General features: G+C 35.7%; 1 protein-coding gene across 1 annotated transcript in view; it reads right to left on the bottom strand.

Annotated features, from left to right (window-relative positions):
• Window positions 1–21,045, bottom strand: part of LOC103534673 (RP1 axonemal microtubule associated) — a 131,883-nt gene that overhangs the window by 12,169 nt on the left and 98,669 nt on the right. Inside the window, exons 31-37 of the mRNA XM_030444690.1 lie at window positions 20,498–20,739; window positions 17,869–17,995; window positions 16,192–16,340; window positions 5,606–5,810; window positions 4,012–4,071; window positions 3,536–3,714; window positions 2,779–3,001 (exon numbers count right to left, since the gene is read on the bottom strand). Of these exons, the coding sequence (XP_030300550.1) occupies window positions 2,779–3,001; window positions 3,536–3,714; window positions 4,012–4,071; window positions 5,606–5,810; window positions 16,192–16,340; window positions 17,869–17,995; window positions 20,498–20,739 (1,185 nt within the window). The remainder of the gene's footprint in view (window positions 1–2,778; window positions 3,002–3,535; window positions 3,715–4,011; window positions 4,072–5,605; window positions 5,811–16,191; window positions 16,341–17,868; window positions 17,996–20,497; window positions 20,740–21,045) is intronic.

The following is a 21,045-nucleotide window of genomic DNA, read 5'->3' as shown; positions in this document are numbered from 1 at the left end:
AACATTGAAAAAGATCTGGGATCCATCCTAGTGGTAGAAACAGGAGCAGCAAAAGAAAGAGACAGGACTGAAAATAAGGCCAAAACATAGGTCCAAGGTCCATCAAGAAGACAGGATCACACAGAGGACTGCAGGGAGAGACACACATCTGATGTAGCTCAGTTATAATCTTAAATGGACATCCTATGTCCATCATGGCTGGAGGTTCTAGGTGAGATTGACCAAGGCAAGTAAGTCCTATTGCCTTATCATGGCTCTTTGGTCAGCTAGAGACAGAGCTGAAATAACTTTGGATCAGATTATGCAGTGGATAGAACCAGAGGAATACATTGTAAAAAAAAAAAAAAAAAAAGGACAATTGAAGGAGATTAATTTAGGCAAGGGAAGAGGGTTAAAATGCTTAAATAGTGGTCTCTGTTCTGGTAGTGGGATCAAGCCATCATAGGGCCAATGTGGGCAAGCAAGCTTTTATCTCTAGTATTCTGAATAGATTGGAGGAGGGGAAAGATGAAAGAAATCTCTGAAAAGATGTGCAATAAGGTTAACATATATGAATGTTAAAACTCTGTTAATTTTATAAAATCCTGATGAGTTCAGTCTCAGTTTGAATTATGGCTCTGTGTTAACTTGGTGGAAATAATCAGCTATTTGAAAGTAGCATAGTACATTTTTATTTCACATTTCCATTATTTCATTGTTTTGTAGAAGTCATCTTCTGCACATTCCTGTAAGTGAGAGAGCACTGCTTCATCCCAGGGGATTCCTGAAGTGTAAGCATCTCAAAGGAAGGTACAGTGAAGAGAAACTATTTATGTATATACTCAGCTGGAGGCCTCTCCCCATTAATAAACCCAAAGGCACATGTGTGCACAGCCAGATCTCAAGGGTCTGCACTGTATTTTATCAACTGTGTTTTGATGGTTTCAATTAGCCATTAGCATTATGCTTCATCGTGATTCCGAGTACAGAATAAAAAAAAAAAAATTAAAAAAGGAAAAGATAACTAAGAGATTAAATACTAAGGCGGTCTATGAACGGCACAGCTGTATCTGAAATTTAACAGCACAGGGCTTCTTGTTAAGGCAATTATGATCAGCTGCTTTCCCTTCCAATTAACACAACAGTGGTTTTGCTTTTAGCTAAGAGAAAGAAAACCAAGGAGAATATAAATTTGATTTAGAAAGCTGACAAAAAAGCAGATCTGTTTTGCACATTAAATTGCAAGTAAGTTTGTGTGTAAGGGAGCCCTTTGAACTCCATGTGTGCCACCTGCTGTGGAGCTGCTTCAAGCTCTCTTGGACATAGAGTGGTCAAGGATTGGGGAAACCTCTGGTTTTTTCACTGTCTGGGTTGTGTTTTTTTCTACTGTGGTTACAAATCTCTCCTTGAAGACTTCTAAAGCACACGTGGAAAGAAATGCAACAGAGATGAGCTATTTCAATTTGTTGTTCTTCTACCTAAACACATAGGTAATATAACTCCTTCTTTTTTTTTCTTTTTTCTTTTTTTTTATTTTTGTGTGATTTTTTATGTCTTGATCTCAACATATGTTAAAAAGAAGGAAAAAAGGAAAATATTTTTTAAAAGTGGGGATGAGATTCTTTCAACCAAGACATCAGTGACAGAGCCAGACTCACAGCCAAGGTCACGAGGGTTCCAGTCTCAATACTCATTTATCACCCTGACTGCATAATTCTCTCACCATTTCTGTGTGCTTGTACATGTGTCCTAAATACTTCTGCATGTGACAGCAACTGGTCTTTCGCAAGGAACACACTCATGTGCTTTATCTTAACAGTTTTTTCAATCTTGTGTATAGGCCATATAGTGCTAGTCTTCAAAAGAAAATAATCTCTCTAAACAGGATAAAATCAAAGTGTATATAATTTAAAAAAAAAAAAGCTAAATTTTCAGTTGCAGCCAAAATGCAAGAAACCCCCCAAACAACTTCAAACCCTGTTAATTCTATTGAGATTACTCATGTATTTAGACATATTCAAACACCTCACTGAACCTCCAATCGAAAGCATATCAGGGTAGTTAATTTAATACCTATTTCAGCTGGATGAACTGAATAATTCTTTACTCAGGTAACTAATTTGTTTTCTGCATAAAAATCAAGCACAAAATATTTGAATATTAAATATCATTATTTGCCCCGTTCATTAAACTGAGAATTGTTCTGTCATGTGGTTGCATTCAGTAAGCACCACATGAAAAGAACATGGAAGGTAAGGTGGAAAGGGGTTTTTTTGCTTACCAAAGGTGACAAATATAAGGCAATTGTTGAGCTAATATTAACAGGCATAAATATTTGCAGTGTAAAAGGGTAGTAAAGATGATGCTTTCATGGAGTTTTGAGATGTTATTTACTGACAATTTTTGTGTGAAATGTACAAACAAAAAAAAAATCACTTAATAGTAAATGAGATATAAAAAAATCATCTTAATGTCATTAATGTGAGCAGATGAGGACAAAATAAAGAGTAGAAATATTAAAATATTTTAAGAAAGGGACATTTCTTATAAAATGCTCTTTGTAGCATACAGTAATGGTTCTCCGCAATCAAATGAATATTGCATTTCCTACTTCATGTTGCATAAATTAAGCTGAGTGGATAGAATTTTCCTTCATACATTTTAAATTCTTACCCAAACTTTATGAATCATTAAATAAAGACAATAAAATTTTCTGTTTTGATAAAGGTTTCAATTGTGATATTAGGACATGTTAACCTCCTGGACCACTCTACTGCTTTAAAGTAGATTTATACCTACCAGAAAGTGCTTCTTTTAATGGCCACTCTACAGGGAATTCAATCCATCTGTCTCCATTAAGCGAGAGAGGAAGTGTTTTATTTATGGTGAGACTGAAGGTATCCAGGGTTGATGTGTTCTGCATTTTCAAGTGATGAAGAGACAACTGGGATATGATGTTTTCCAAACTCTGGAGACCAAGTCTCACTTTATAAAGCGTTCCCAAATCAGATGGTAAGCATACCTAGGAAGCAACAAAATGATCAGTCCGCATCCTGAGTTGTATTGATTTATGCACAGATAATTTACAGGAAGAAAGGAAGTTTTCTCTAAAGGAGTTAGCACAAACCTAGCCCCATTTACATCACTCTTGGTGCTAAAAAGGAGTTCAAAGCCAGCAGGACCAGGTTGACTCCAAGCACTTAGAGAAACATTAGCTTTCTGTGCTCTAGGAGCATTCATTGTAATTATTGTAATGAATTCAAATTACATACTTCACAGATTTCTAAATGTGACTACTTAATGTTAATGCCATTTAAACTGATATGCATTAATAACTATGACTACTTGTTCACACACACACACACCAAAAAAATCTGCTTGATCACCATGAGCTTAAGAAAGCAAAAAAAATTAAATCTGCTGTGCAACCAAAAAATTCTGTTCTGTTTTTCTTTAAGATTTAAACAATAATATCTGCAATATTTTACTGCACAATATGATTATTTTTCATTAAAAGGAAACTTAGGGATAATTTAAGTATAGAATAAACTTTTACGTCATATGATATTTGGTTCTTAGCCGGATGTTGCATTTTGTTTTCCATGGAAACTAGATTTGACTTGCCACTGCTTCCATAAAAAACCATAACCAACTTGGATATATTTTCTGACAACTTTTCAAAGTCTGTTTCTGTTTCTTCTTGATGTTTTGTGAAATAAATCCTCCATCTGCCTTCTGAACAGGAAAAGAGAAGAAAAAAGAAATTAAAGGTGGGTTTTTTTCATATGTTAACCGAAGTACCTGAGATAAAATTCCTAACAAGTGCCTTAGTCTTCATAGGGAGAATTAATATATAAACACTTCATCTGGGTGCTGATCAGCTGCCTAAGTATATTGCCATTTTATATTAATACAAAGAGGGAAATATTGTCAGTTCTAGTCAGTGTAATGATATATCATGATGAAAATATTCTCAGATTACTATTTCAGAATTGATGAATAAAACAGTAGATGTAATGGCAGAAGCTGTACCTGAATTCATTTGCTCTCTTCCTAAAGGCCAGGCAGAAGTGCTCCTCCTCTCCTGAATTTCTAATTAAAAAGATTGAAGACCACAATTAATACTTTTGTAGGACAGGGTCTAAATGATAATAAATGCCTGTATTCATCTCTAATGAAGGAATTGACTGAGCATTTTATCATTTAGATTAAAGATTTAACTAGGAAGTGTACAATGTGATTTTCTACTTAAGCATCATCTCCTACATATCATCCTATTTAATGAAATTACTCTAGAGCAAGTCCTTTACTATGACATGGTTGTAACATGAAGATTCAAGTATTTTTCATTTTAAAACATTTCTGTTTCATTTATACAATTTATGCTCTGGATGAATCAGAATTAATTGGATGTTTTAATGCCTATTTTAGAGGCTGGTGTTCCTCCCATTTATATCAGCTCTCATTGACTATAGTGGGGTTTGACATAGACTAAAACTACTTGTAGATATTAGTTAGAGAAATGAACCAGACAGGAAGTCTTCTTTAGAGACCAAAACCAATTTTGGATTGTAATTCTTCTACCAAATCAAAGCCTTCTGATAGAAACAGAAACATTCATTCATTCATTTATAATTTTTTGGAATTGAATAAAACAGCAGTATAAAACCTTAGATACACTAAATATTCCTATTTCAGAAAAATCCCAACATACAATCTAAACCAAAGCTGAAATTATTTGCTTTTTGGACAATAATAGCTTCCTCCTCCAGATATTGCTGAATAAGCACCACCAAGCCAATGATGCTACAGTGAACAGAGATGCCTTAAGTGTTAAGAGGAAAATAACTAGGATATTTTCTGTAATCTAAGGACTTGTCTATACTCTTTACTTCTCTTAGGGTCAGGATCAGTAGAAATACCTCAGTCTTAAGGGTAATAACAGGCTTTGGTTGCCTACTCATCTGGTTGGGGCGTGCTGTGGTTCTCTCCCTGAGTGCACACAAGATTGTGTATTTGAAAGCATAGCACAGGGAGGAAAGATGCACATTCCCTTCTTGTCTTGACAGAGAGTTCAGTCACAGACAGTGGGGTCAAAACTCCACTGTGGACTGATTACCCACAGAGTATCAGCCAAAAGCATTTCCAGTTTCTGACAAAAGCTATCTAAACAGTGTGGCATAAATAATGTAAAACAGTCTTCTTTAATATAATGGACCTATTTTCTCTACTGCTTAAGCATAGCTTGCCCTGCTATTTCCCTCACTTTTACTCTGCATGGAAAGTAGACAATAGAAGTATTCAAAGCTTAAAAAAATGTTTGCAAGTGGTAAAGTAAAATAAAGAGTTGGAGAGGCAGCAATTTGTAAAGAGAATATGCCAAATTTGTTGCCATATATGCCACTGTAAATCTGGAGTAACAAAGCAAAAATTATCCTCTAGCAAATAATGGTTATTAAATAATACTAAAACCAACAGTGTTCAGACACACTAATTCCCTATATAATGACAATGGTCTATTGGAATATTTTAAACTACAGCTTGTTTATAGAAGCAAATCACATAGCTGCATTCTGCAGTTTGGAACTAATTTCTTAGCAAATGGGAGGTTGAAGATAATATTGACCTGGGGCATTCAGAGTTACTGAGGCAGATCTTTTTCCACGTCTGTCTTTTAGCCATGTTTGAGCCATAAACAAGGTTTCTGTCCCTGAAGCTGCTGATTCTTTCACAATAATCTTCTCCAGAAACCAGTCAGAGCCTTTCCCTTTTTCAACCACCACCCCTTGCAAATTCCCAACGTCTACAGCTTCCACTTGAAAAACGTCCACCTGAAAAATTCAGAATCAAAATAAGCACAGAAACAGAACCATCAAGCTCATTTAGTAGTGTACCTTGAAATAGGAAACTGAAAGGAAAATCAGGATTATTATTTTTTCACCAATTGAATAAGTATCAACAGAACCAGCAATGACAAGTTTAAAGATGCTAAACTCCTGCATTAAGCAGTATTCCCTTTGTGGTTCTGCAATTTACTGCTTGAACATCTCACTTCCCCTGCAGAGACCAATCAGTAGCTCATGCTAAATTCCAGAGAGATTTTCCTTCCCAAATTTCACATTTAATGATTTACAGGGATATCATTTTGCATATCTTTTACTCAGCAAAACAGACCCCCAGGGCTCCCTTTTGAGGGACAAAATACAGGGAATTAGAAGGGCTGATGTGAATATCACTTTCTCTTAGGAAAGAAAGACAAATGACTTGTTGGATTAGTTTTAATAAATGTACTAGAACTTAAGAAAAAATACCAGAAAAAGTCATGGTTAAGTATGTTTTATTATTCTCTGCCAGTTAAAAAGTCTGCAATATTTTATAAATGTTTATAATGCTGACATAAGAACTCTAAAGAAAACAGTAAGATGTCAGATACTAAATATTTTCACAAGATGTGATTTTGGCTTATTGTGAGTCTTACACCTACTTCCTCAGCTGGAAAAAAGGTATTAATTTTTGGCATAGCAACATTCCACCTGTTTTGCTTTATAGGATTCATGACTTACCATCTCACTCCTATCAGGTCTGATAACTGGTAAAAATCTAGTGTTATTTGTGATGGAATTTCCAGCATGATTTAAAGATATAAATATGTTTTTGAGGGAACTGGGTGGCAGTAATGGTCAAAAGTATGAGTACTGAGAGGTCTTCTAAACCTAATCTACCCGGAGGTTGCTTAGTCAGAGCAAGAGGGCAAAAATCTTTAGTCAAAACATTATGCAGAAATGAAACAGAGAATAGCAGTTCATTTGCTCTGATAGCTATAGGTCTGTGTCTTCTGTGGACAGGTTTTTACTGCTTCTTCTTGCAAATGGTTATCTTATATTAATGCATGGTTTATTTATTTATTGGAAATGTATCAGGAAGATTTTTTCAGATTAGAATATTTGTTAGAATAGATTACTTTTTAAGACAAGAATTTTTGAGGGGATGATTAATTTAATGAAAGTACCATCAACATTTAAAAAATATATATGTTTTCAGTGATCTAACTTTGGAAAGGAGAGAAAATCAGCAGTAAAGGAAAAATACAGAAAGTATTGTGTAGACTTGTGCTTTCTCCAGAAGCAGCATCTGATTTGCACTAATATAAACATTTAATAAACTCTATTAAACTAGAAAAATTTCACACAATGTCAGCAAAAGTATTTGTACAACATTCTCCCTAATGGTAGTGTTCCTGGAAGCACTTGATTCAGGAACAGCATTTTCTACTGGAAAATCCAGCCACAAGTAACAGCAAGTTTGTTTATGCAGGTAGTGCATAAAGGGTTTTCCAAATTCTTTTTCTTCTGAAAGTAGGTATTTTTCATCAATGCAAACATCTGTGACAACTTTGATGTTTGGTTTGCATTAGACACATTACTTCATAACTTGCCAGTGTTCAGTTTTAACAAGCTCATTTTAAAGCATGCAAAACCTCAGAAATCCATGGTCATATTTGCAGGCAATTCAGCCCTCTAATAAATTGCAGAAAACGTCACTGAAAAATTATTAACTAGACTCGGAATTGTGACAACTGGGGTAAACTCTCTTCCCAGAGAAGATTACATTTTCTCTTTATGTGTACATTTGAAAACTTGCCTGGTGTAATAACCTTTATTGTAGTCAAGAGACCAACAGTGAATAGAGAAAGAACAGCAGCTGTAATTGTTAGAGCAAGATGAACAATTTCCTAGTTACAATTTATTTGCCATATTTAATCCACTGTTCTGCTCACAAACTGTCTGCAAGCAGACCGATTATTACATGCATTTCATTATACTTTTCAGAAATTGAATCATTATTAATAATTGAGCTAATATTTTTTTGCATTCATTTCAGACCCCAGATTAATCATAAAACAGCAAATACTCGAGTTCTTGAGAGGTCTTGTATATCACATGATACTCTCTCTTATCTGATTTACGAATAGGAACCCTCTAATTTACTGGAGGCTTAACTTTTCTGCAAAAAGAGAAAGGGTGAGGGAGAAAACACACAGACAATAGATAAAAAAACCTAAACCTAAATCTAAACTTAAACTTAAATCAGAATCTAAATCCTTTTCAATGTTATTCACTTTTTAGTTTCTACTACTACTAGTTAGTTTTGAATAGAGAGAAGGTGCCTGAAATATTGATAGTAAGATATATAAGCAGAGATTACACTGAATTTTCTCAAAATGGCATTAAAACAATTTGTGTGTGTGTACAGAGCACTAAGTTTGTGTGAGAGTGTCTGGAGAAAAAAAGATATTTTCCAAGACCAAGCAGATGAGACCAGTGATGTGAGTGCCATGTCCTTTGTGACCAAGAAGAGCTCCCCTAGCAAAACCAAAACTGACACTTTTCATACTTGTAGGATAAGAAAATAAGCACTGAAAAATTCCCTAAAAACAATCATTCCAGCGACCCTTTTAGACTATTTAAAGTTTAATTTTTTTTTAGCACCTTTTCAGGTATACTTCAGGGTTTTTTTATCCTGGGACCCATGTTCTGAGTATTTCCTTTGAATCTGACCCAGTCTGACTTTATTCAGCACTGTTCAGTGTCAATTGTGGCAACACATCACTGTCTGTAGCAGTTGTTAGAGCTCTTGTAACAGAAGAAGCATTTGAACAGTCACTTTGCAATATTTACCTTTATAAATGCCAATCATTTTATAGGCTCAATATCGCAACTTGATGGTTGGTTAATGATGATATTCCCAGCAGAACTGGAAATGGCAACTCAAGACACACCATATGCTTAATTTTATCAACCTGTATGCACAAGTGATTTCCCTCACTGCTAATGTTACTATCATTTTAATAGGCTTTTATTGGAAAAGGAGTTAGAGTGTCTAGATAAAGGACCTTTCTGATTAAGCTTAGCAAACCTATTGATTTGCTGCCTGATTATTTTGATCCCACTTGTTAATTTGGAGAAACTCTACTGAAAACTGCAGGGTTTCAGCACAGGGAGGAAAAATATAGGCCCCTGTTACACCGAGTCCAAAGTTTAGTGCCTGAACATTCCTGCAGAAGGAGACAAATGAGAAAAATAGCACTTACTGAGACACCAAGTTTCAGACTTTTTAGCTGTGTCAACATAACCACTAAACCACCTTCTCTCTGGCCAAATTTTATAAAGGTAGACCAAATGAAAGCTTTTGAATTATTACTAGTATTAATTTAGCTAAATAAACATTTGGAAGGAGGGAATGAATGTAGCAAGACAAACCTCTCTTAGGGAATGGTGCTTCAAGGTCCAACCAGGCATTCCAGCAGAGACTCACAAGTAGTGCTCTAAGCCTATGGCTCTAAGGGTTGACCAGCCTGGATCGGTGCTGTTGCTCTGAGAGCAACTGATCTCTCTGCTGGCTAGCTCAGGAGTGAGCCCTGCCTGTGTCTCAGGCCTCACCTTTTATTGGCCCCCTGGTCCTGCTCATGCGCAGTGGGGACCCGCCCTAATTAGGCACAGGTGGGCTTGACACAAGCTCATGCTCACTCCCTGGCAATTAGGGGCACCTGGTTGCCTCGTTACACTAGAAATGAATGTTACTGTACCAGCAGAATTAAGGGGTGGAAACACTGAGTGGAATGCAGCAGTGATGACAAGCACTGGTACCAGTAATGTCCTGGTCCAGCTCAGGGGAAGGATGCATCTGCCTGTGACCTCAAGACCTTGTAATCTGTGTTCTCTACAAGAAATTCTTTAATTTTTTTTTCCATGTATCTGAAAAAGCCAACCCTGAATTTCTTCCTAAATCTACATATTTTTGAAGCATGTTTTTGTTTTATGTTAAATTCTCATCCAGAAATTGAAAAACTTTATCTTTACATGAAAAAATTAAATTAATTTAAATTACAATGAATACATAATTAGAGGTTTCTGATAACCTACAATTATTGTGGTTCATCCATCTTCAACAAGATTAGTGAAGAATAAATGAGACAATAAGAGCAGTGAAAAAAAAAAGAATAATATTTGCCCTGGACTGACCTTATGTTAATTTGCTTAGTATAATTGGATCACAATCTTTTTGAAACAGGATTTACATGCATAGAATGGCAGCAGGAGTAAGAAAGAATAGTGGCACATTATAATAATCAGCACCTATGACTAACTTTATTCCATTCAACTAACTTGTAAAAGACATTTCAATCAGCCTTCAAGTGAAATGCATTTAATAGAATACAGAAAGACTGCTACGAATCTTATCAGCTTCATCCACATCTGTAAATACTCAGTCTATTACAAAATATAAAATTAAACATAATAAAAAATAAGATTTTAAAAGAATAATAAAAAACCAAACAACAACAAACCCCCCCAAAACAAACAAACAAAAAACCAATCATATCAAACTGCCCTAAGACAGACATCACTTTGGACAACTTCAAACCCACCTAATGCATCCTAATTTTTGGACTGATTTAATAGCAGCCCAAGTTTGAGATCTGGTTTAAAAGACAAAGAAAATAATTTTGTTCAACTTAAGTAACACGAACGATTGTATAATATTTGATTAAGTCACCATAATCCACTATTAAAATGATTCTCAGATGGGCTCGACCTGGTGGATAAGAGAACAATCAAATGTATAACTGAGAGATCTCCAAGTGCAACTATAAATGGAGAATATTTTCAAACACATTTCACTGCAGTGAGGCCAGTTAATAAGCTTATGCTCTTTAAGGGTTTCATGCATTAACTGAGATTAAACAAATTTTAGGGATGATGCAAAAATAATTGCTAGTTACAACACTTGAAGAAGTAGAGCGTTAAACCGAAAAGTTCTCTGAAAAGATTTGTGCAAGTTAATAAATCACTGGAAATTCTGCCTTCCAGTGAATCAAGCAGCCTAATCTATATTGTCAAGGGCATACTGATTTGTTTATTGTCATAAATACTGTCCCAGTCAACAGAAATTTAGTGTTAAGAGCTATCCATTTAAAAATAACAGTTAAAAGAGTGACAAAATCCTAGAAATTTAAGCAAATTTAGACAGAAAATTATTCTACAAGGAAACAAACAGACCTCCGAAAAAAGGCAATTAAGCTTCGAAACACTGGAAATCATTCATTCTGTGTTAGATATATTTTCTATCCTATTTACTATTTGACTTGAACTGCAGTTAATTTAGTTCTTCGTGCACTGAAAAAATGCTTGAACATTTTATTTGCTGAAAAATAGAGACTTGGTTTGTCTATAAGCATGTAATTTTTTTCTTAACAAATCCAGCTAATGAAGTCAGATATATTTTATTTTAAAGTTAGATATATTTTATTTTAAAGTTATCTTTGTATCTAAAAACTCACCTAATTTTGCCAATCTGAAATAAGTCTACAAACAGAGAAGTGGTTAATTTCCCTGTAAAATCTTGAGAATCAGGTACACTTGGAGAATAATTAATTTTAAGATAAATGTCCAAATAAAGAGATAAACCATCTTCTAGAAGTAAATACTTCACTCTTTTTCTGAAGAAGAAAGGGCAAATTTATACAGTACAGGCAACTAAAGCTAAAAATGAGACATTTTTCAGCTTCAGAAATGTAATTTATGTAATGTATTTTTGAGCTCTAAATAGACAGAGAACTACTTCCCCTCCTCTCAAGCAATTAATTTTAGTGTTAATTAATGTCATTCCATTTTTAATTTCTGGCAACAAAGTTTTACATTTTTATTGCTCTGTGAGAATATGTCAGGAAAAAATTAACAAATTAAAATTAACAAAAATTACTCTGTCACACAGCTCCAGTCCACTGGCCAGTGTTATCTAGGCAAACTGGGTGATGGAGATGGGATGTTCTAGTTCTGCCTTCTGCTAATCTGTTACTCCTGGACTGTAAGTACAGACAAGGGAAAACCATCCTGGAACTATCTCTGAAAACTGCACAAGGCTGAGAAATTTGTCACTGTTTCCCAGGGTTATCTAAAGCTTTAGTTATGTTCCTTCTGATTTTCTCCTCTGCTTTTGACAACCTTCACTAGTCTTTACTTCACTGTTGATGGTATTCCCTATTTTCCTCATTTCCATCTGAATAATCCCTCTGCTTGATGACCACACCATCTTACTGCTCACTTCTGTACTGCAACAACTTGGCCAGGATGATGAATACATTCTGGATTAAGGGAATTTTGCATGTATTTAACCATGTCAAATATGCTTTCCATATGAGGAGGTTTATCTGCAGTTACGAAGAAGTAGCATTCTAGATAGGATGTGACATGGATAGTGCAGACAAATATTGACTTCTTTCTAGTGGTCACATTCTGGCCCTTTTTAGTGTATCCTGACACACATGGATTTTTTTCCTGAAGTAATTTTTTTAAATTTCCAATGCCTAATCTGTGCATACTGAAACTGAACACCAACAGTCACCTCTCCCTGACAATTTTTGTATGTGCTGCTGTTACCATGGTACCAACCTGAGCAGTTGATGTCTAAATATAGGGCAGGATGAAGGATATATCTTTTCAGCAAAATAATAGAATGATGTAAAAATTCACAGAGATTTTACCACTTCAGTAACTAAGAGTACTTAAAATATGGCAGATTAAAATACTTAAGTATCAGTCATATCATATTCAGTGTCATTTACTGGCTTTGATGGAACTGATCTGAAAAAAGACACATTCTCAAAGACAAAATTTATGAGTAACTCACAGCCATATGACAGAACATACAGCAAGTCTATCAAAGACCAAATAAAGTACAAAGAATTTCATTCGCTGGAAAATGTTGGGTGCCAGAAGCAATATGGAGACACAGTAAAAGTTTCACAAAACTGATCCCTGTGTTTTACAGAATGTCTGCACGGATTATACTTGCTTTAAAAGTGTTCATGGTGGTAACATTTATCAGGCTTAATCTGACTCACGAAGTATGAATAAAAACTATTAGGATTTCACAGAGGGTGAGTGAAATGAAGAAGAGTCCTGAGGTGGCTTGTCTTTGCAGTTTTTAGAACACCAAACAAGGCACCAGAGTTGCAGCAATTTGAAAGAAGAGGGTTCTTGAATCACTAGTCCTCACATTTATTTGTCTGTCATCAGAAGCTCAGCTGATGATGCTACTCTCTTAGATATGGGGTGAGCTACAAGGAGCATACTGGTGAATTCATAATTTCATACAAAGTGCTTTATCTACCAGTTCTCTGATGGTCTCACAGGTGTAAGGACTTGGAAAAGACACAAAGGAACTTTTCGGATAGAAGCAGCTAAGTAAGCTTTTCACTATCATATAGCTCATCTCTTTTAAATAAAAGACTTGTTAAATGAGAGAAGCTTATCTCCACTCCACTGCCAAGTACCCTGAATATTTAAACATTTCTATGTATTTCTGAATTGCTAAACTGTTGTTTGTAGCAGCCCTGACATTCTGTGAGATTAACACCGTATTTTGATGTGATCTCTAACAGAAACACTGTTCCAGTTCACTAGCTGTTACTGTATATTCAGGGGAAAAATTATTGCAAGGAAAAGCACATTTTAAAATGCCAGGACAACTGTTAAGATTCAGAATGCAAATTATGTGTCTGTTACACTCCAAAATCTCCTAAACCACTGAGTCCAGATTCTCTGACTGCAGGAGTGCTCGGCACAGTATGTGATTGGGCTGGTATGGAAGGAGATATTCTACACTTGAGAGTCTTTTTGGAGATTATTTCTAAAGGGAAGAAAACATTGGGAAGTTTCCAAAACATGTCATGAACAAAATGTTGCTGCAAAGGCACAAGTCTTGCTTGACGGATCAATTTACACTTTGTCAATTAAACAAACACCTTTATTTTCGCTGAACATGGGGGAAATCAAGACTTTTCTGGGGTTCTCTATTACTTATCTAGAAGTCATTTCTATTTAGTGCCCTAAATATTCCTATGATGATACCTACTTTTAGAAATAGATGAATGTTGTGCTACATTTACACACTGCTCCTATTAAATGTTAAATAAGTAATGAAGATATGTACATGCCAGCTCTGCTTTTTAGTCTGTAAAAGAGAAAAATTCTATGTCATGCTCAAATAGATACAAATACTATAAAAACACCCCTTAGTTTGAATTTTGTAGTTATGAATTTTTGTAGATAATTTCTGTTCTCTTAGGCAACATTTCTGGTCCCTCTTCATGAAAACTACCAGTCCAGAAATCAGATTGCTTATTTGTGGAATTATGATTTAAGGAGAAATACAGTAAAACTTACAATAAACCAGCATTATTCCATGAGGATAAAAGGACTGCAGCCCTAAAATCCAATTAAAACAGCTTATCAGAAAACCATAATCTGAATTTCAACATTATGGAAGACAAACATGCCGTTATAAAACTGAGTATTCTCATCCACAAAGTTTGCCCCTGTACTCAGCGCTGGTGAGGCCACACCTCGAGTACTGTGTCCAGTTCTGGGCCCCTCAGTTCAGGAAGGAGATTGAGGTGCTGGAGAGGGTCCGAAGGAGGGCAACCAGGCTGGTGAAGGGACTCGAGCAAAAGTCCTATGAGGTGAGACTGAGGGAGCTGGGGGTGTTCAGTCTGGAGAAGAGGAGGCTCAGGGGAGACCTCATCACTCTCTACAACTCCCTGAAAGGAGGGGGTAGCCAGGTGGGGGTTGGTCTCTTTTCCCAGAAGAATTTCAACAAGACAAGAGGGCATGGTCTTAAGTTGTGCCAGGGGAAGTTTAGGTTAGATATTAGAAAGAATTTCTTTACAGAGAGAGTGATCCGGCATTGGAATGGGCTGCCCAGGGAAGTAGTGGATTCTCCGTCCCTGGAGATATTTAAAAAGAGACTGGATGTGGCACTCAGTGCCATGGTCTGGTAACTGCAGCGGTGGTTCAAGGGTTGGACTCGATGATCTCTGAAGTCCCTTCCGACCCAGCCAATTCTATGATTCTATGATTCTATGATTTAGTTCCTTAAAAAGAAGACTTAAACTCTCTCACTTTTCTTATAAATAAGCATTTTAAGTAGGTAAAATCCAGTAAAATGATGAGCCCTTTCAATCCTCACTTAATTTATGAGGTTGGGAATAGTTAGGAGCTGATCTCCCACATATCATGCCTCTGCTTTGGTCATCAGTCTAAGCTGATTTGCAACCCCTCTTCCTTAGCAAAAATCTCATTCATTTGGCAGCCAAGACCAGCAGAAGGAAATAGTCTGCTGCAGGATATTTCCAGAAGGGGAACGGGTTGTAATACCATAATCACAGCATTCACTGAGGTTTCAGGAAGATAGAAGAGGGCACACACTAAAAGAAAGATAGGCAGCACTGTCTATTGTAAAACATGCTGAGCATTTCTGGTTGCCACACGCTGGTTCTTTTTCTAAAAGTCAACTATTCCAACTCAAGTTTTATGTAACAAACATTTGTTTCAGAATTTTTAGTAAATTGCTTTAATCCTCAAATTTTTTTTTCAAATAAAGATTAGCAGAAAACACCAACATTGTGTTTATTCCATATTTAAAAAAAAAATCTACTCATCTTTTTAGCTGAAAATTTCACTCCCCCATCTAGAGCTTTCAACAGGGACTAGATTTTATGTCAAAGATTATATGTCATTTTGCTGTAAATCTGCCCACAGTTCTAAAGTACAATCAGTAATGAAATTCCCCTTAATTTCTGGTTATACTGACAAGGCTACAGGCAAATTCATGCTCAGCACCTGTGCTGGTCTTTGATGAGTCTACATCCACCATCTTTAAGACTCACTCCTGCACAGTAATTTAATGATTCTCCTGCTAGACCTGGAAAACTATGGAGGATAGAGACTGACATTCCAGAGAGAGACAGACTTAGGGTCAGACTGGCAGTGGAAAGGCAAAAAGCCAAGGAATGAAGCCTTAGCCTGAAGAATGACATGGGGAGAAAAGAGGCATAAAAGGAAACGGTCTCTTTAGAGCTCCATTGTGAAGCAAGTATTCAGGAAAACTTCTGGCATGCCACAGAAGACCTAAAATATTTACAAAATTCAAACTAAAGGCTCTTGACGGAGTCACTTTATCACTTTATCAGTGTTGCTATCATCAGTGTAAGCACCACTATCTTCCATGTAAGATACTCATATGAACATGCACTTAAAATCACAGGGCATTGCAAACTCAAGCATAGACTCTACCCGACTGCCATTCAGTCCAAATGAATTGGACTGAGTTCTAAAAGTACCAAATATTGTGCAGAAATGATAGGTATACCTTTCCTTTAGTGAAATTATCTTTGCATTTTCTGATTAACTTTCTTCTGCCAGTATCTCCTAAAAGGCCTTGCAGCATCACATACACATCTGAATCTGTTCCAGACCCAGGGGATGCTCCCGTAGTGATATAGAGAACATAGTTTTTCACTGTTGGGAAAAAGAGATCAAAGGTTAACCAAAGTTTAATAAGTTAAAAAATATGTTATTTAATAAATTCCTACTACTGTATTTTCATTTTTAGTCCTGCCCAGAGTGACCAAAAGGCCAAACCATATTATAAGGCTTAGAAAATCACATAGAAGCATTGCAATTAAAATTTAAGAATTTATAAGGAAAAATAAGCTAAGTAGATAATAGGTGAGCCTGAAATACATGCAGAAGAGAAAATTAACAAACAAACAAACTAAAACAGACATTAAAAAATATTTCAAAGACATGTAGATATTACTTTACAACCCATATGCACTTAAATATGTAACATTCCTATGAAAAAGTTTCTAGGCTATGGATGCTACCAGTTTACTCAAAAGCACCTCTCTGCACTGAGCCTCACAGAGTTCAAATGAAGCTGAACCCTGTCAGAAAGATGGCAACTTCTGTATTTCCTCTGTATCCTGGTCCAGACCATGGATGGCTGCTCTACACTGTTACCAGTTGCAGTTATTGCCCTCAGCAGAGGACTTCAAGAAATGTGTATTCTGACATGGCTTTGTTACAACTCTTCAGCTGGGATGGATAATTGGCATGTCTTGGATAACTGTTTATATTAGGTACCTGCTTGCACTCCCAGAGAAATGCCTTGCACTAGTGATCTGCCTCCCAAAGCAAGCAAAAAGCCCCAAAATGTTCAACCAAACAGGAAGAAAATGTGACACGAAGGTAAAGAAAACAATATCTGTGTTTAAAAGTCAAAAACATTTCCCAGGGAATACCCCACAGCAATACTCTTCTCAAATTCCTATCCAAGGAGCCCAAGTGCCTTTGACACTAGCTTCAAAAAGGCACTGCAGAAAAGGCAAGGAATATCTAGGTTTCTTGGGCTATTTATCTAAGCTCTTAACTCCTGGAAAATACTTGGAGGACACTGTGATATCCTCACGGTGGAATATCCATTTGGACAAGAGCTCCTCCAACCTTCATTTTTTTCTAACTTTGGTTATTAAAAAAAAAAATCCAGTCTTGAGGTGATCGAGGCACAGCTTGCATGAAAGAGTTCCATGATGTAGCTGCTGGGTCACAGAAGAAGAATGCCTGTAATTCTAGGAACACACAGAGATGAGCTTCTGTTGTGAGAGATCATGGATCTTCTTATTTGAAATTACAGTACAAGAGTTATATCTCTGGATTTCCTTTGTTTCCTTTCTGAGACAACCAAATTGTGCTATTCAGAAAAAGCTGAACTCTGGGTACTGTTCAAAACTTTTAAAGTATTTTCAGGGCTGTATGCTTGCTCTTTTATGTGTCACAAACAGATATCGATCAGACTCAAATGCACAGTGGTCATTTACAGGCACTGAGATTTTATTTTTTTAAAACACTGGAGTGGATTGGACCTAGCTATGTATCACTAGCTAAAAAGAATAGACAGTATCAGCTAAATCCCTCACACTGCTCTGCAAATCTCAGCCATCATCACTGACCAAATCTTATCTGGTGTTTCTGATTTCTCACAAACCTGCTGGAAAAGGGGAGCCAGCTGTGAGAACTGGAAGCTCAGCCACTCTTCCTCCTTCTTCATCTGCAAAGTTGTGACAAAATGGAAATTCTAGAACATTTTTACTTTCTCGGTGTTGAAGCTTTACCTTAGCAAAAAGCAAAAAAGAAAAACTTTCAGCATCTGCTGTGCTCTAATGGAAGCTATATATTAAACAGCTATGACACAGAATCTCAGTAATAAAAAAGAAGAAATATTATTTTCTAAAATGTTTTTGAAAGCAGCCCTTTTGAAAGAGAAGGAATAGATCTTTTTCCCAATTAAAAGTAATTAAAATTTTGTTAACAGCACTGCTGTAGAGACTCTTGTAAGGGAAAAAATATTTGGAATGGTTCAGAAAGGTTCCTTTATGTACACTATTCATCCAGCATACGGAAGAAAAAGAAGTATTGATATGCCCATCTGAGCTTGTGAGAAATGTAAGTATGCCACATTTTTCAGTGCAGAATGTTTTCTCATTCTAAGTAACAGGAGAAAGAAAATTAAGTGTTTCTGGGGAAAACTGAAAACAGAAATTAAGAATGGTTAATGGTGCTTATATACATATGTATCATATAAATACATAGTGTGTGCTAATACATATTTTTTATCTCTATGAAGTTCTATTTATGGAGTAATAAAAGGATGATCCTGAGCTAAATACCTAAGTTTTACTGTAAGGGAACATATTTTAATAATGAGGTGTCTTACACTATTGTAATACCTGCTACACTAAGTCATATTTTCTAAACTATTTAAAACTAGACCAGACAACATATTTGAAATATGTTGCAGCAAGTAATCCTGCATTGAAAAAGGCAGAGAAAATTCATTAGTTAGGGCATTTCTCCATGACCTAACTCACTAAAATGAACAAACCCTTAACCCAGTAAACTCCAGCATCTTTGTTACTGGGACAGGAGAGCATTATTTTTGTCTTCAAAAGGGTCCTATTAGGTTTTCATCATGACAGACACATTGAAAAGATTTTTTTTAAAATGAAGTGTAAAGTATAATGTTAATACAATTTCTCTTTCATACTAACATCTACATTCCTGAAGCTTTTCTTAAAAATCAGATTTCATTTACTACACTTTATGTCATCAAGAAGTGAAAGAAGCAAGAATAAAGATGTTAGCTATTATATGCTTCAGAAATAAAGGATATCGTAATTAAATTTGTTCTGGATTTTTTTTATAATGATTTCAATTTTCAAGCATCAAGAGAATTATTTTGCAGTTACCATTATAAAAGTGAATTCTGAATCAAAATATAGAATTCAACCAACTGTGCCTGTGATCAAAGCAGGAAACCCCAGACTCTCTGTGAAGTGCAATCTTATAAAATCAAAACAAAATAGCATAGAAACAACTACCCTGGTTCTAACCAGCAGTGCAAATAGTTTGCTAACTTGTCTTTAATAATAGACATTATCTGCACCCTGTTATACCAACCTAGCTATTTCATACAAGGATTCAATCAGTTCAATCAGTTCAGCTACCAAATCCATGGAATACTGGAGGAAATGTCTTCCTAAATCTCCAATAATTTGCATATAATCAAAAGAAGGGAATATTATGTTTTCTTTCTCTTTCTAGTCCTACATAATGTAAGTGTGCATCCTTTCCTTACCTTTATAAATGATAACAATCTTTTCCTTCCTCAGTTTTGAGTCATTGTTCTGAGCTAATGATGTAAAGCAGACTAATAGATGTCACTGGTTTAAAGTTTCAAGTTTCTGTTCTGATATTTTTACATTGACCCACTGCCTCCTACAATATCCAAGAAGCAATCTAAATTTTATCAGTAGATTTGTTAGCTGACTACTTCACCTGCCTACAAATTGGAAATTAACAACCTGTCTAGCAGTTAAATGTCAGGGGGCTCAGCTCACTAATATCATGTATTGGTCAGGAAAACTATTTTTTCTCCAGTATTTAATGAGAACAAGATATAGACATTAATAATACTTTAAAAATGTCTGTAATTTGAAAGCAGGTAATTCTTTCCCTTAGACTTCTTTTTATTTTGCCAGCATAAGAGGATAAAGTTATTTTGTGAATCGTGAAGTGCCACAGCAATTTCATTGCAATGTCAGATTTTAGCTTCAGCATCTTGGACATCAGAAGAAAGATTGTCACTTTTACTATTCATTTCTTTTTTTCACATGCCAACTTAAAGGCAGATATTTTCATCAAAAGGCATTCCTTGTGTCTGGCTTAATTATTTGCCTCCAATCACTGGGTCTACAACATGTAGCAGCCAATTTGGGGTTCTGTAAATACTGCAATACTGTGTGCCCCTGGCTACACTTCTGAAGAGTGACCACTGGATTTGCATAGATAATGTCACGTGTGGATATATGCCCTCCAGAAAGCCACTGAAGTTTACAGGATTTTTGTTATCCACAGCTATCCTGATAAATGCTTTGGAAAGCCTCTGAAGCTATCACTCCACAAGTGCTGTTAGCTGATGCACTGGCTTTTGCAAATTAAAAATTATGGAAATTTAGACAGAACTGGAAACTGAAAGAATCATAGAATATGAAGAAAAAAGCATATTTTACAATAAATACACAATCTGTAACTGTTTGGTTTAATTTTTTCTTTACCTCACGGCAATACCAAGTCTCTCCTTCTCCAGCTTCTTCAATTTCTAGGCGAACTTTGAATATTGTGTTGAATTTCTTATTTATCTCAACTGTTGTCTCATAAATCTGATTTTTTTTAAGGGATCCTTTGGGCAATATGACTGAAGTACAGGTACCTGTTTCACCACATACAGTTAGAGACATTTTTGGATTCATGCAGCTAGAAGAGATATCAGAAGTTGTTACAAGAACATCCCAAGTCCCTGTTGAAAAGAAAAAAAAAAAGTAGAAAAAAAATTAATGGGTTTGCTGAATATCCAAAATAACACAGGAATTTTTAACAGGCTGAAAATCTGGAAGTCAAATAAAAATTTATCAAATTCCCTGTGACATAATCCAAGGGACTTTTAGCCATTAAGTACTGAAATGCTTAGTCTTTAAACTGTAGCTGTCTAGGAAGAATGACTGGGAGGACTGTCTTTGCTGAATATATAGTATCATACACTACTATTACGTTTGAACTATACTGTATAATCTCTGATAAATTTGTCAAGACCTAATTTAAAAGC

Source organism: Calypte anna, chromosome 2 (genome assembly GCF_003957555.1).
Source record: "Calypte anna isolate BGI_N300 chromosome 2, bCalAnn1_v1.p, whole genome shotgun sequence".
Lineage (NCBI taxonomy): Eukaryota > Metazoa > Chordata > Aves > Apodiformes > Trochilidae > Calypte > Calypte anna.
The sequence above is the reverse complement of the archived record's forward strand: the minus strand, read 5'-3'. Positions and strand labels throughout refer to the sequence as shown.